This window comes from Tyto alba, unplaced genomic scaffold (genome assembly GCF_018691265.1).
Source record: "Tyto alba isolate M040663 unplaced genomic scaffold, T.alba_DEE_v4.0 Super-Scaffold_1000006, whole genome shotgun sequence".
Classification (NCBI taxonomy): domain Eukaryota; kingdom Metazoa; phylum Chordata; class Aves; order Strigiformes; family Tytonidae; genus Tyto; species Tyto alba.
Genome location: NW_024881272.1, coordinates 15526828 through 15543791, shown reverse-complemented (window position 1 = coordinate 15543791; position 16964 = coordinate 15526828). Strand labels below are relative to the sequence as shown.

Below are 16964 nucleotides of genomic sequence, written 5' to 3'. Positions count from 1 at the left end.
TTCCAAGGATAGCGCGTAGTGCACAGCTGAAATGCTGGAAAGGGCCATAGGCTAGCTTGTGCAAATCAGACAGGAAAAGTCTACAAGTCCAGCACATACTCCAGGCAACCTGAAATTCATCCCAGCAGTTCTTCTGTTAGGCTTCATGCATTCAAGTTTTAAAAGTCCTCTCTAGCTTTACTCTCAGCAACTCAGCATGAGACCTCCATCATTTCTACAAAAAGGCTTTCCTTCCAATCAGGATAATTCTTCTCCTTCTTTTCTTGAACACTTCCTTTTTTTTCCAATTCAACTCATCAGTCTTGGTTGAATTCTCACTCTACATCATCAAATCTCCCTCTCTAAATTGATTGCAAACTTCAAATATTTGTAGACCACTGAGTTCTCCACCTCTCGTGTTTACATGCGTCATTTAGGCAGGGCATAGGGACACTTAAAAGTTCTAGCTTCTCTGGCCTCTCCCCATAAATCACTTATTTTAGATTTCTCAATACATCTGTGCATGTCACTACACTTAAGGCGGTGCTTAAGGGCCAAATCTGTTCCTAAAACAACTAAGAGCTGTTGTAGTCAAAATTAATCTCAAAACTAGCACAAGAATAACACAGTTCTTGAAAAACGGGCTGAAAACAAATACTTATTTTGCTGTCTATGACTAATGTCATGGACTTTGTTTTGCACTTTTCTTGCACGGAGCACTGTGACCCACAGGGCACCTAGCTATCCAAGTAAAACAAGCCTTCTTAGATGAGAAGTTTAAAGGGACATTGACTCTTTCAGAAGCTAAAAGTCCAGGTCTTTACATGAACATCAGTAAGTATGTCTGTGAATAGTACCAGAAACAAAATGGGAACACATAAATAAAAGTAGGTTTCACTAATAATAGCTACCTGTAGATACAGAAAGAAATTTCTGATTGCATAGATGTTTCCAAGCCATCTGGATGTCTGTAGAATATAGGTTGCAACTCTGTAAGACTACATCTTGTATAATATCAAATATTTTACCAGTGCTAAATGAATAAAAAGATGGTTAGAAGTACTGCTCAGAAATACACAGTATTGTTAATAAATGACTTCTCTCACTAGGGGTAGATTCTAGAGGAAGAATTTCATATCATCAGGTTCTCAGACTAGTAATTATAGCTTACATTTTGAAAGGCACAACCTTGCTTTCATGGATGCAATTTGCATCAAAATCTGCACTTACAAAATCAGGGAGAAGAGTTTTGCACACATAAATTAATTGCTGACAGATTTTCTACTGCTTGAACTGTAGACAATTAGCTATCAGTCACTACTGACCAGGGCTTTACTCAGTGAGGACACAAAGAATAAGGCTCTGCAACTAACATCAGTCCCATGAATACTGTCCTAAACATCCCCAAACTCCATGAGTTTCACCTGACAAAGAAAAATCTCTTTGGCAGTAAAAGCTGGTGCAGAACTGAAGGTTGGAGAAAGAGGGGGGAGAGAGAGAGGGAAAGAGAGGGACTGATTTGCTCTCAATGAATATGAAAAAGCTGATCTCTGCCATTGAGGAAAATTCTTGCACCAGCAAGTGCTGACTGATTGCGATGACGAATGCTTTATCACCAAGATCCAGACACCCTTTCATATGGTGATTATTATTCCTGTCATGACCCTCTGGTCATCAAACCACAGTGTCTTTTGTCATGAAACAACTATCCAATAAGGAATAATCTAGGAATAAGCCTGTAGCATAATATCTTCTACTTGCTTATACACACAGCGGGAGGAGGAAAATCTTCTTCCTATGAGTTATTACCTGCTCTAATCCACTTTGGAAAATAGCAGTATTTCCTTAATTTTGTGAAGCATGCAATCATATTTTTCACAAACCACAGCTACCTGAATAGCTGAGCCAAGAGCTGAAAGCAAATCTAAAAGCTCTCTCAGGTAGTAACAAATAATCCAACATCAACACCAAATCCATGGCTGCCCAGAAATTGTCAAATATTACCATTAAAACTTGATAAGGACATGCAAAGGCTGAACTGCATGCCAGATTGGGTCTACATTTAATTTCATATTGTCTTCTATAAGGCTGAGGTCTGGCCTAATTCCTGATGCTATTCTTGGAGTAACCACCCTGACAAACAGAGGTAACACATGTACAAAGCCCCAACAAATAGCACATACCACCTTGCAACATTAACTCTGTTTTAGTTCCTATACAATAAAACAATGCTAAATTTTTCAGAATGGAGACATTTTATCTTAACACCATCACTGTCCATACTACTATTATCCAACTACAAAATTCTGAAGGACTCATTTAACCTTCCATGCGTGATTTCTCTGACTTTTCCTAGTTCAGCTGCTTGAGAAAAGGGCTACCACTCTGCAATTGCAAACAGTGCGCGCTGCACTGAAAACGTCAGGGGGAGAAGGGCTGGGAACCTCTGCTCTGGGAGCAGATGTGAGAAGCCATGTCTGGCCACACAGGCCAGTTCTTTTTATGTATTTTCTGTCCTTATTGCTTACGTAGATCACCTAACACAAGGGCTGTTTTGAATGGTTTTATCCAACTACCAAACTAACCCTAAGGAACAAATACAACAATACATATACAACTGTACAGAATAAAAAATTAATGGTGTTAGAGAAAGATGATGCACAGAGACATTATGTGTGACACTGGGGAGGAAGTGGGGGTAAGTGCGCATGGTTAATATGAAAAGATGTCAAAAAAAATGAAGCATAATAATAGTGCAATTTATCCTTGCTAAACGTACTGCGCTGTGCTATAATTAAATATGAAAACCTAAATTTATCTCTATGTTCGGCTGTCATTAACTTAACAGGGAGTGCACATGTTCTAATCTAATGGCTGATTTTTTTCTCCATGTGCAGCATATTAAAATGTATATTAGCCTCAAGGTGCATAAACACAAAATAATAGACCAAAGGTTTTGGCCTGTGGAGAAAAAAATCCATGCTCAAAGGCCGTCAAGTAGCTGGTGATGCAGGGGAGACACTCACTTAGCCTCATTAAGCCAAAGCTCTCTTTTGCTTGTCTTTTGTTCTGCATGACAGCAGCCTCTTTGTTGTATAATAATTCATTCCAAGTTCGTTCCAAGCTACCGAAACTGGTGAACTGTGGCCATTTTAATGAGCAGTATTGGTGGTATGCATAATCTGGAAGCCACGTGGACCAGGCAATCACAGAGCACTGCAGCCAGCAAAATGAGATACTGTCGAAATCACAAATTTGTCAAGTTGTTTTTGGACAGGGTATTATAATAAGCACTAAAATATGCATCTTATTACTCTGCATCTGCCAGTCAAAGATCACTGTAATGAATGCATGCTGCAGGGTATGACCAGGCCGTTTCCCTAAGTAAAACAAACTGCAGAGTACAAAAAAAGAATTATGTATTTTTGGCAGTGCCTGGATTTTTTTTTAAATCCTTTTGCATCAGGAGTTGGATTTTCCTGGCTTGATGTCCGTTGCCAGCAGTGAACACACTAAAATGGCCACAGCCAAGGAGTTAACATGAAAACATTGTTTCTTAATAGCCACATTAACTGGCTGTGAATATGAAACTTTAAACTCGGTGCTTGAAGCAAATTTAGCATACAGCACATATAAAACCCACAAAGATTAAACTACTTTAAATCCACTTTAATAATCCTACTTCCTTTTGTTTTATCCATTTCTACTGCAAATGGCTTCACTGCTAGGGAAGATACATTTTATGTAACAACCTGCAGTCTCTGTGAGAAACAGCACTGTAGATAATCACAACATAAACTTCTGTAATAGACCAGTTAGGAAAAAAAAATAATGTTAGAGAGGTCCTTTTTTCTACAAATTGGTCAGGCCAGGGATTGCTAATAATTGCTTTCAGCTTGCAAACGCTGGGAGGTTCACCAATGGCAGCAAACCTGTGCACAGTGGGGTGCAGAGGTCTGCTCTGCTGGTGCTCTCCAAAATGCTACTGGTGACGGTCCCCAGAGGGGCCATCAGGCTCCCACCTGGAGCCATGCCCATGGAGACCTTTCATCACGTCAGGAGAGGAGGCGAAGGACTGAGAGGGGGAAGCAGGAGGAAAGGACTTCCTCATCTGCTGGCAGATGCGGCTTCAGATATATTTTGGCAGAGCCTTATTTTCAGTCAACCCAACAAGCATATGCAGCAACAGTCCCTGAGTGTGCTGACGCACAGTTCCCATAATAACCTAAACCCAGAGGTTTCTTAATCGATACTGGTTTACACTTAGGAGACTTTGCCTGGCTGAGAGGTGTAAGCCTTAGCTAATGGAAAACAGGATCAAACAGCCTAAAATTATTTTTTTCCCCCTCTGACTCTTCAGAACTGTTGATGGCAATATGGGAAAAAGAGTTACTTTATCGATGTTATTTTTTTGGGGGATCTCTATACCACCATATGATGAGATGGTCTGTATTTCTTGACATGGCCACAAACACCGTTTATTCTGTCTTCTTTATGCAATGCTGGAAACAAGGGGATGGCTCTTTATGATACTGGACAAACTTGCCTTCCTGAACAAGGAGTACTTCCAAAAATGAAGGGTGAAAACCTCTGCCCAGTGAAGGCAGTCAGAAGTTTTGAAGAATCTGAAGGCAGCCAAAACTTAGTGCATGCATTACAATAGTCTTCCCGCATGGCTGGGAGTTCACTTTTCTTCTCTTTAATTTTTTAACCTTTAGACATGATCAAACAAACAAGAGGTTTTTTTGCAAAACTTCTGGTGCTGAAAGCAAGGTATGAAACATCCCTATATATTTATCTCTTCCTATAAACCCACACTTACCAACTGAATACACTGCCATATTTTCAATGTTTAGCTACCTGGCGTGTATAGAGGCCACTGCGTTAAGTATGATTTTTATAGCTGACATTAGGTGGAAGTTAATACAGAAAAACACTACACTGCACCCCCAGCTGACACCAGTGCATTTCTGGGACATAATCACTTCATCTCTCTGGAGTGAGATCAGTGAGCAGCTAATAAAAGAGCCCTGTAATAAACAGACAAGGTGAGACAGTGACTACACACAGGAGATCAAATTCCACCTCTGGGGAATACTGTACCTCATCCAGATACCTGGTGAGAACAGTTACCTTTATTGCTCCTGGTGACGTATCTTCCTAAGAAAATCAAAAACATTATTTTAAAACACAGTTCTGTTAATTTCGGATTATAGGGATGCTGCCTGTGCTCTCCCTCTCTCTTATGCAGCCACCCTAATAACTTTGGGTTGTAAGAGCATGCTCTAGATATTAACTGTCTGCTTGATTGCATCATGCACTTGATCTCAGTCCTAAATTCATGCTGAGGTGAGTGCTTTTACAAAAGTTCTTTCTCAAGGGAGTCAGTGAGAAACAGTGTGGTGTCATCATTACCTTGCCATTCTCTCATCTCAGTGTCGAGATCTGCAAACTGAGATTATAGCTGAGACAAGATGACAAGTTTTATTCCATGCATTTAATGGAAAGGTGATTCAGAGGTGATATTAATGACAGTCATCTGTGTCAAGGCTTCAATTGTCAGGTCCTCCCACAGAAAAAAACAAACAAATAAACAATAACTAAATAAGCCATCAGAAAAGCAACAAGGAAGGAAGCCCAGAAGATTGGCTTTGTCCATTTTTATAAGTCTGATGCAGCATCTGTGCTAGGACTGTCTTTGGAGCGGTTATGGATAAGGCCACAACCACAGGAAAGAATAAATAAAATTGGTGGAGCTCTGGAAAACAGTATCACCCAGTGACTGGAAGCCAAGACTCAGGTTAGCATTTCTAAGCAGGAATCTCACTGTTATTACAGGCAGTGTAGTACCACAGGTCACAACTTGGACAACGGCAAGCATTGACTCCAGCAGCAACTGCTGTGTTAGCAACAGGGAAAAAGCTAGTGCTGTTGAAAAGACTATCAGAAAATATCTACTGGCTGGCTCAAACGTGATAAATTTAGGGTCTACATATTGAAAAACACATTCTGCAACAGTGAAAAACATAAAAACAGCACTCAACTTTCCAAAATATTTTCCAGTGCTATGATGCTTCTCATATGTTGAGGGCTATAAATTATGAGATGGAAGTACTAGTTTCATTAATGCAGAAGCATGAACAGGTACTAATCAACAAGATTCTCTTTTTCAGCCAAAAGTTGATATATTTGCTATTAAACTGCTTATTATATTACACTATTTAGCACAGTATTTTTAGTATTCTTTCTGTTCAGGAAGAAAATTATTGTGATAAATGTAACATCTGACAGTGATAACTGTTCAGTTTGTCATTTATCTGGTGACTGCATGGCAAGACAGCTTTAGTTTGATGTCAGATGTACTATTCAGAAAAAAGTATTTATCTTTTAGTTTTCTCTGGTCATCAAATACTACAATATTTAATGACAAAACTCTATTGTGTCACTCTCCTGTGGCAAAAATCCATACTCAGCACCTGTTTGATGCTGAAACCAGGACAGAAAATGAATTATCAAAAGAACAGTGTACTGCTATATAAAAATATGGACATTAACATTCAATATTGTACTGTGAATCAAAACAGATACTATTACGAACATACTTAGCTGGGAATAGGACTGGTCCTAACTCTGTAATATATTCAAAACTGGGGGAGACTCAATGTATTTGTATACAATCAGAAATCAAGTGGTTCTTGATGTTGTTGAAAATAATTCTTGTCCCTCAGTTCCTTCCCATTACATTGTCAATTGCCTGAACTTCTCATCCCCATGATTCTATATGGAAAATAAGAGGAATTTTGTAACAAAATGGAGGATGATTCCTTTATATTTTTAAGTTTTCTGCACCAAAAATACAACATACCAAAATCAGCATCTTCACTTTTTTTTTTTTTTTTTTTAAATGCAAAATTTCGTCAGTATTTGCTGTTTAGCTTCTCATGTGGCCTTACCGAAGAAACTGCATTTCATCTCACAGCAATGCCAAGACAAACTTGGACAGATCCTTATAATGCAAGATTTTGGCTGTCACATTTTACTCCACGTATAACATATACGTTCTTACATATTTTTTATTTAATTAAAAAGGAGATTTTTTTTTTAATTCAAAGTTCCTTTTTTTTCCCACAAAACACAGCCCTAAACCTTTGATGTAGTCCAGACAGATGAAACGTACTTAAAAACTCTTACATGTACTAATATTTTAAGGGAAAAAAAAAATACATTTTTAGCCACCAGAAAACCCTCTGAACTAGGCCACAGTTTCTCGCTGTCCCTAGAGTAGATGGGCATGGACAGCACAGCAAACATCCATCCCCGCTGTGGGGGGCTGCACACCCTGTCTCACTGGTAGCATCCCAGGCTGCCCTGTTTTCCTCCATTTTTGGTGCTGTAGCCGAGGACTGGGTGCTTGGCTTGTAACATCCAAGGAAGAGGGTTCTTTCAGCTAACAGAAAGGCAAGATTTCTCAGGCAACTCAAAGCACACAGTATTTTCCCTACCAAACTTTTATCGATGAGAACATACACATCACATCAACAGGCTATCTTCTCTTTTCCAAATAGAGAGCAAGGACATGCTTTTTATTGAATTTATTTTAGAAAGAGAATCAGAAGTGCGTCTTATGACTTTCTGTCAAGCAAGCTAGATATTTGTGTTTGAATCTAGATGAAACTACAGTACTTAACTAAATTTACTAGGCACAAGTACATGAAATCCAATATTGATAATAATTTATGAAAGTAAGAATACTGATTCCTATAATACTGCAAACTTAGTTTATGATAACATAATTAGTTACACTAATAACACTGCTTAGGCACAGTCTTGCTAATTATGATATTATAAATATTAATGATATCAAGCCTTTGTATTTGATTGCCCCTGGTAGGATCATTTATCACGGTATTTCCTTTTACCCATGTTGTATTATTTTTCTTCCTTTTCCCTTCAATGTTCATTCATTCCTGGACAAACAGCCATCCTGAGCTTATGCCTGAATATATCACTATCTTATCAACCTACTACATAATCAGTTATATTCTGTATGCCTTGTTCCTTTTAAATGTCTAACAGAGCCAGCCAGACAAGATTACATAGGGCTTTGTTTTTCATTGTTTTTCATGTGATCTGTTTCAAGTTAAGATTCCTTTGAATTATTAAATGCTTCCTTAAAGCATCTTTTCATGCTACCTTTTTACAGTTAATTATTGATGTAGTGACAAGCAGAAAAGACTAAGAATTATATTTTTTTTTCCTCATTCAAAAGGACATGAGAAACATCTTTGACAATAGTTGTCTGTTTAGTAAAATACAAAGGTAATACAAAGATAGAACATTGAATGCAGTTTTAAAGAAGAATTACAACAAATCTGTTACATGAATTGGAAATGCTATGTTTCTACAGGTGTTTAAGGAAGGAAGTTTAGATATAACCCTATGAGCCTGGTTTAACTGCTTAACATAAGTAGATGCAAATGAAACTGCTTATATCTTGTTTTATTTTTAAGCAGCGTATTATCCAGAGCTTTAGGAATAGGATTGTCTTTTCTCCTGGAAGGTAATGTTATAATTTTCAGAGCTCCACAGAGAACAACAACAATATAGGAGTCTCTAATCTCCTGCTAAATCCAACTCCAGTCATCAGCAACGATAAGCAGAGATTTGGAGGTGTTTGACAGTCCAAATACTATTCTTTTGTAATACTTTACTTTTTACAATATTTTCAACAGTGTTATATCAGATTTTTGGAAAGATAATCAATACACATGATGTATAACTGAAATCAGTCTTCAAAGTGATCCCCTCTAGTAACCAGAAACAAAAGCTCAGCCTTCCTGCTGTGCAGGTATTTTGCTTAGAGCAGTGGGCAGCAGGGCATCAGTAGGAAGCCAGTTACAGCTCCCTGCTTCTCAGCATGGATCAGCTGGTGCTCTGGTGAAGGGGTGAGCAGTACTGGGGCAGCTGCATGCCATGCATCTGGCAAAAATCTCCAAAGATGCTTTTGTAGCAGGGAACTACTAGAGCAGAAAGGAAAGACAGTCCAGAGGTTAGGATTTCAAAGAAAGCATAGTTTACATTCCTATTCCATCACGGACTTTCTAAGTTTAAATGATCTTGCAGAATCTATTAAATTATTTGGTGTCATTGTTCCTCACCTGGAACTTCCCTTCCTTGTAGGGGGTTTGGGAGTCAGCACGCATGAAAGACCATGAGATGCTCAGGTATGATGATCGAAGAGCCACTCCTACCTGATCTAGTGTTCCATCTAACAGCTAGTTTGTGACAAGCAGTCTCAGCTGGTCAGGTCCAGTGCTAGGGGGCTTTCATGTCTCCCGGAATACCCAGAAACTTCTGGCACAGTATTAGTATAAATCTGAATCAAGTTGAGTTTCATTAAAACAAGCAGTTCCAGAACTGGTTCCAATGCATTTGTAATTTTACATCCTACACCTTTTTTAAAAACATGATGTTATGAATAAAGTAGAGAGATCATATTTATACTAAAAATGTTATCCCATATCAAGTCATTTCAAGTCTGTCTTCTTAAGCTGCCTTCAGATATTTGTTAATACTCAGAAGAAAAAAGACTTGGTGATTAATTGTGACAGCAGCAGTGGTTAATCAAAGTAAGTAGCTGAAACAGCATACAACGATTATGGAATTGCATTCAAAGCCAAGACATACTGTCATTATACAGGAATGGCACTGAAATAACATACCTTTCCCATCAGATCAGCAATTCTAGGTACTGGTTTTCCTTTCTGATGGCACATGGTTGCAGGACTCTGTCCATTCCAGTCTTCAAGTTCCTCAATGCTTTTCAGGTAAAGAAGAGCTTGCAGTCCAGTGCAGTAGTCATCAATAACAGTGAAATCTTGATTCTGGATTGCACTGCACACCTATGAAATGTAAACCAGTTATCAGCAACATCCTGGCAGAGGAATGTATGGAATTAGCAAACTCTTTGGACTTAGTGATTATCAGATGTCTCTTCCTGCAACTTCACTGGGAAAAAACTACAAGAATTCAGGATATTAATTGGCTGTTTAATCCTGTGTTTAATCCTATGTCATGATACCACCACTGCAGTTCAGAAAAAAAAGGACTCAGTAACACTAGTTATGTTTAGGATTCCTAATGGCAGCCCTTAGTCCAGACTGGAGGGCTGTTCAGAAGTAAGCCTGCAAGCCCAGCCCCAAGTGTGTCTTTTGGGGCACTGATGCTGAGCATGCCAAGCACACTGGCAAACCACCAGCTATGCTCAGACCTTTGCCTGCAGACAGACAGCGGTATTCCCCAGCCTGCTATGTTCAGGAAGCACAGACATCTCCAGTTAGCTCCCAGTCAAACAAACTACAGAACCACAGACTTGCTGAGATCACAAGGCACCTTTAGAGATTGTATTGTCCAACCTCCCAGCTCAGAGAAGAGTCAACTAGAGGACGTTACTCAAGACAGCATACAGTCAGGGTGTGAATATCTCCAAAGACAGAGGCTAAACAATCTTTCTGGGGAACATGCTCCAGTGTTCAATTTCCCTTGCATCTCTTTCTTATATTTAAATGGAATTTCCTGTGTTCCAATGTGTGCCTATTGCCTCTTGTCCTTTCACTGGATACCCCTGAGAAGAATCTGGCTACAGTGAAAGCGTCTCAGCAAATAGCTGAGTTAAGATGACCTCTTAGTATGGGTGAGCATTGCCAGGCACAGAACAGAAGGGTCCCCTTCTGCTAATCACCATTTGCCATTCAGTGGTACTGGGAGGCCAGGCCACTTTATTTTAGATACTTTAGAAATCCAGATAGCAATATAGCTTTTTAAACATATAAAGCAATGATCCCTGACCTGCAGACTTTAACATATAAACAGAAAACTACTGACAGCAGACCATTTATACAGAATCTTCCGGACCACTTTATGGATATCAACTCAGATTAAAACCCAGAGATCCCCAATCAAACTGACAAGTGAATAAAAAATTCCTGACTCTTCTCTGAACACTTTCTCATTAGTTAAACTCTAATCATTCATCAGTGACAAGGTGCAAGGTTGGTTGAGTACCCTTAATTGTCAGTCCCTGGCAATGGTCTGAAATTCCAGATACGTCAGTGTTTTCAGCATCTGATTCAGCTTTCATTCTAAAAGCTAAAAAGAATGCTCCTGATAATACCTACACTTCGATGCACACAACAAAGAAATAGCCACCTATTGTAGAACATGAATATGTGCACGTGTACAAACATATACACACTCCTTGGACATGAAACTACACTGTGGATCATAATTGACATAGACACTCAAAAACACAGGAAATACATAATTGGTTTTCACATTTCAGAAGTGATAATACAGCTTGTAATTTTGAAGACAGTTACACATCACATTGTAAAATAACACACTACAGCTGTACAAGGAAAAAATAAGGGCAAACAATAAAATAAGCACAAGAACATTTTATATGAAGTGCATTTACGTTACACAAAATCTGTTTCTCTGGAGGAACAGGGTGGGCATTAATTAGGTCTGTTACACCTTCCATAGACTTCAAGACTTTTTTTTTTCAGAGCAATTATAGAGAACATCATAATAATTTTCAGTACAGGTTATTTAACCACAAATCAACTGATGCTTATTTAAAACTTTTTGTTCACCAAAGGATTCTCTATTTTTTTAGTGCATGGTTAACACTTTCATTAGCTATTTTTAAAAATGCTAAAACTGTAAAAAAATACAGTTAAAAGCCATGTCATGTCACTTGAAACAAGTTCAGGCACTGTTGTCAAAATTCTGAAATATTTTGACAGGATGTACACACATGAGATACACTGGAGGATACCTGTAATAACCTTATAAATAGCGGCTTTTACTGTTTTCCATCTTGTGGTGCAGTGTTATGAACTGCAATAATATAAAAATGTGCAGAAGATGATATCACACTAACAACCAACATTTGATCCCTGTGAGTCTATGTGCAGTGCACTGTTTGCCTCCCCTGGAAAGCTAAGTAGGTCCCAGAACCAAAGGCAAAATGTAATTTTTTAAGAAAAATGTAGATCTCTGCACTAAAGAAAAATGTTATCTGAAATGGAAAGTCTTAGAAACAGAATTAGCAAGTGGTTTCAGAAGATCCTCCTCTTCTGTAGGAGCCTTATGACTATGGTGCCCAATGGTGCAGATAATTAACAAAAGATGTGCCTTTCACTGATTTCACTGTGATAAAAGCAAGTGCTTATGTTTATGGGCCTTTCTTAGAACAAGAGAAATTCAAATATTAACACATACAAAACCAACACAGTTTTGCCATGTTTTTGGCAAATTCCTAAACATTTTGAGCTTCAAAATTTCTTATGTTGCACATGTCAGATGGTGAGATTTGTGTTTTAGGCTTACAGTGTCTTCCGTGGATCAATGTAGAAGCCTTTGCTGCATTTTAAAAGGTGCTGAACAAAGTCAAGATAAAAGGGTGCCCTGACCCATCAGCCATGACAATTTCTAAACCACAGACAGAAGTTTTTAGCATCATACCTGGCTGCCTCTGAATCACCAGTTTAAATGACACTGTGCCCTCTTTTCAGCACAAGAGAAGTGGCAGGGCAATAGACCAGGTGAGACTCAAACTCATGCATCCGGAAAAAAACGCGGAACTGAACCGACCTGTCTCCACACATCATTAATGCCCCCGCTTCGCTCCTGCTGCTTGCACTGGGAACAGGCATGCCTCCTCTCCCTTGCAAAGCTAAACATTGAGTTCCCTCTTCTGCTGGTATCTTATTTTACAGGTGTGAAGAGCAGAAAGAGCAGTCCACCTATGGTCATATTTAAAATGGAATTACCTTTTGGGTGTTACCACCTCTCATTTAATGTCTTATTAAACCACCTCAACAGGAGACAAAGGTGAGCAGGGTGCTGCTGTAACAGGGGTGGTCTGTGCCTTGTACACCGACTAGAGCAGCAGCATGAAACTGAATTGCAACCATCCCTGCCTGCTCAGCTCCTCTCCTCAGCATCATGCTTTTACCAAACAAACAGCGAAATGTGCTTCCCTTTACACACTGAAGCAAAAGCCTGAGGAAAAATGCAGCGTCACAACTGAGAACATACACATGCTCATATTGTGCCAGACCAGCAGTTTGTATCCTGTGGACAACAGAAGCCACTTATGGACAAGTGTAAGGAACAGAGTAAGTGTGGATCAGTTGCTCACGTGGGTTATCAGCCCAGGTTCTGCCAAGCAGTAGTGCTGGGACTTCACATGGCAGAGATGGCACCTGTTTAATAACCCTTGATCCTAAATAATCCACGTGAGTCTGTGTCATGAGTAAATTAACATTCAACCGTTCACTGACCTAGGCCTTCACACGAAACATTTAGGTAGAAAGTAGCTTTTACTTCTTTGGAAGATGAGAGACAGGCCCTGTGAGCAACCTATGGGTCACAATGAAGCTATTAGCTGTCCTGCTGACAAGTCCTGTCCTGCTATGTTGCTTGTGTCTGTCTCTAGCTTTGCACTAGAACCTGGGCTAGAAGAGAAAGGCGCCACATTTTCCTTGCTTAGAAATGTAACGTCTGTTATTCATATTACATTAACACACAGGGAGATAATTTTGCACAAGCTTGGTTTTACTGCATTGTCTCACTCTGCTTTGGCAATAGAACTGATACAATCTAATTTTTAACTTCTGACCTCCTGTCCTTTCCCCCAAAAGAGACAAGCAGTCCAACATGCTATGTATGATCAATTATATCATGCTTTCAGTATTCTGAAATCTAAAACTGTTCAGTATAAATTGCAACTGTAGGTTACAATTCTAATCTATACAGACATGTTTGAGATACTAAAAGACACAATGCCTGCTTTGCTGCTGGTAAATCAAACATACACCAAATGATCTCATTGAGGAATGAGGTTGTGAAATGAATCACAGGCTAAAGCTCTAAGTAAAACTGTTCTGCAAAATGCACTGATGGCAGAGGCATTCAAAGGTGCCTGTTGATGTCTTGTGTAAGAAATTACCTGTCTGCTCTGTTACTAAATAAACATAAATACTAAGTCTAACTTTGTCAAAGGATTTAGAGCCATTACAAATCTTACTTGAGGAATTGGAGTAAATTGTCAGGAGATTATTATTGTGTAAAAAAGAATTTTACAAGTTACATGATTGTTATTAATCATTCACATCAATCTGAAACTTTTAATTTACATATTTTGAAGAAAAAGTTCATTATTGGTGACAGGTACTACTACATCAGTTATAAAACAATGTACATGCCTTTGCTGTTAGCAGAATCATCACACAACAAAGACATGCCAATTTCCAAAGACTTTACTGAGGCAAATCCCCTGCACCATTTACTGAGAGCTTTGTCTGTGTAAGACTTTTTAAGTTTTGTCCATAGTTTATGTTTCTAGGAGCAACAGGAAAAATACCAAGACATTGCATTTAATTTTTGTTTTGCTCCCAACCAAAATGGATGTGTTTCCTGTCCAAACTTTGGCATACCTTGGGGGAACTGTGTGGAAGACCTGTGCCATTCATGCAGAACCAAGACAAAGTGGCTGAGGCATTTCCGTCTAGAACACCCACTAAAGCAATTTCTATTCAGTGTTGTCCTTGCATTTTCCCACTGGGGGATGTTGCAGAGGAGAAAATATTTTCTGTAACACGAGGAAACAATGCACTCCTCTTCAGGTATTACTCTGTCCACTCTCTCTTACCCTACGACCTTCAGTTTTTACATAACCTCATTATTATATGGTGAAATCCCAGCCGGACAGGTCATGGTGGGGAAGATGGCACCCAGTCCCTATCTGCACTCTTTCTATTCCATCAATAGCAGGAATTTCAGCAGACGTGGCAGAGGAGATGCAAATCTAGGCATGTTTGTATCAGTTCTTCCCTACGCTACTTTCAACTAACAAGAGGTAGTGTGCCTATGATCTCATATACTGCTAGTTCACTGCAAAAGGCCGGAGCAGGTCAGAGAATCTAGCCTGTTTAATAATGTGTTGTTTTGCAGTAAGTGTAAGTATCCTTGGTGTGACAACATCTGTGAGAACAAGAATGCTGGAACAATGTCCAGCAGCAGCCATGCCTCTTTTACAAATTGTCTCAGACCACTTTTAGTCCTTTTTGCCAACAATGAATTTGTGGTAGGAGACAATAGCTTGGAGAAATTTTTAATTTTTACACCCTTCTGAAATACATGTTTCTCTCTTCAGAATATGGGTGTAAAATAATTGTCATCTTTATGAAAACAGAAGTAACAGTAAGAAGGCAGATGGGTGGCAGTGATACATGGTCTCAAAGTAAGAAGATCGATGGGTATATATTTATATATACAAACGCAAATCACATAGCTTGACTGTTCTACCATATTAGTTTCCATTTGTTGTAACTGTACAACATCAAAGCAGCGATGTCCCCATATATTGCATTTAGTGGTAATGTAACGGACTACCAAAAAAAAAAAAAATCAAAGTGAGAGTTTCTAAGTAGTTTCCTGGCAATTGAGACAGCAGGCTCTTTCATCTGTGCTGTAACTGTGGCAGTGCATTGATTTAAACTCCTGAGATCTCAAATGCTTTTATATTCTTAGGTCTCGCTGGCTGCTTTCTTTCTGCTTTTTTTTTTTTTTTTTCCCCTTCAAATGATAAAATTCTAGCATTTAGCAGAATGCCATCTTGCTTCCCCAGAAGACAGAGACTTATTTCAGCTTTGGTTCTAAACTGCACAGGATCTCTAAATAAAATAGCTCGCAAAATGCCATCTGATTAGGAAATTGGCCTTTGACTTCACAGTTTCTAATATTCTTACTATAGCAAGGGGATAAACAACTATTATTCCTCTGAGATACCTGTGAGAGGGTTTACAATGGATTAACAATTTTGCTTTTCCATTAATTTGGTTGAGTTCTTTCGAAACATTTTTACTAATATGCCCAAATGGTAAGCAAAAGAGTTGCTGTTTTGATTTTATAATAAATTTTCAATTTTAGCATTATATATCATCTTTTTATAGAAGCTTTCTTTTTCTATTAAAAATTCTTCCTGGTAAGTATTGAGGACATAAATCCACCTTCCTGTTAGAGAAACATTTATAAATGACACTAAGCTGTTTTTCAATGTATAGTTGAGGCTACTGCTTTTCTGATTAGTGTCTATCGATTAAGATTCTGGTGGAAAAAGGCTGAAGTTGTAAATGAACGCAAGGTACTTCAGGAAGGATCCTATCTGTTCCCACCTGGGTATCCATATGAATCGACAGCCTTAAGGAAATTAATTTTATTGTAGTGAGCAAGAGCATGACTGTAATCCGGGTAAGGCATACATACAATTTAAAATGAATTCTCAAAAGCAACTAGCAAAAACTAACTTTAAAGGGAGATCTTTCTGGGCCATGTAATCTATATGCTGCATAGCTCTTGCCTATGGAAATGAAAATGTATGTTTTCTAGCCCCTGTACAATGATTTAGATGTGCCCAGATCTACAAAGTAAAAAGCAGTACACACAGCATTGATTGTCTGACCCAGTACTCATAATAATGTGGCAAGAGCTGTGATGTGAGAGTAAGCAGACAAATAACATCTCCTCTGAGAGGGGTTTCTGTACTTTCAATCTTCAGGATACCAATATCTATGGAAAAGCTGCCTGTATAACAATGGTTCCTCTTCCTCATGTCTCGTTGAACACTGACTTTACATTAAATGCATAGCCTAAATTATCCTTTCTATCAGCAATTATTACTTTTGCTACAGGGTTGTAAGATTAAGAACATTAGGGAAAATGGATTATCAGACAATATGGTGCACTCTCTGGAAAAAAAATGAGATTCTTTGTTTTAAAGAACAAATTCATAAGTAAGAAAAAGCTTCCCAAATATTGATACAGTACAGATGGAATGATTTGATTCATTCACATTAGCTGCTTAAATGACTCTAGAGATATAGGTTAGCAGATGGGATGTTACTTAACAAGGCTTC

The 16964-nt window shown here is 38.6% G+C and overlaps 1 protein-coding gene across 5 annotated transcripts in view; it reads right to left on the bottom strand.

Moving 5' to 3' along the window:
* Positions 1-16964, bottom strand: part of DPYD (dihydropyrimidine dehydrogenase) — a 360191-nt gene that overhangs the window by 38704 nt on the left and 304523 nt on the right. For all 5 annotated transcript variants that reach the window (XM_042805542.1, XM_042805516.1, XM_042805526.1 and 2 more), the window contains one exon: positions 9702-9881. In XM_042805542.1, coding sequence (XP_042661476.1) covers positions 9702-9881 — 180 coding nt within the window. The remainder of the gene's footprint in view (positions 1-9701; positions 9882-16964) is intronic.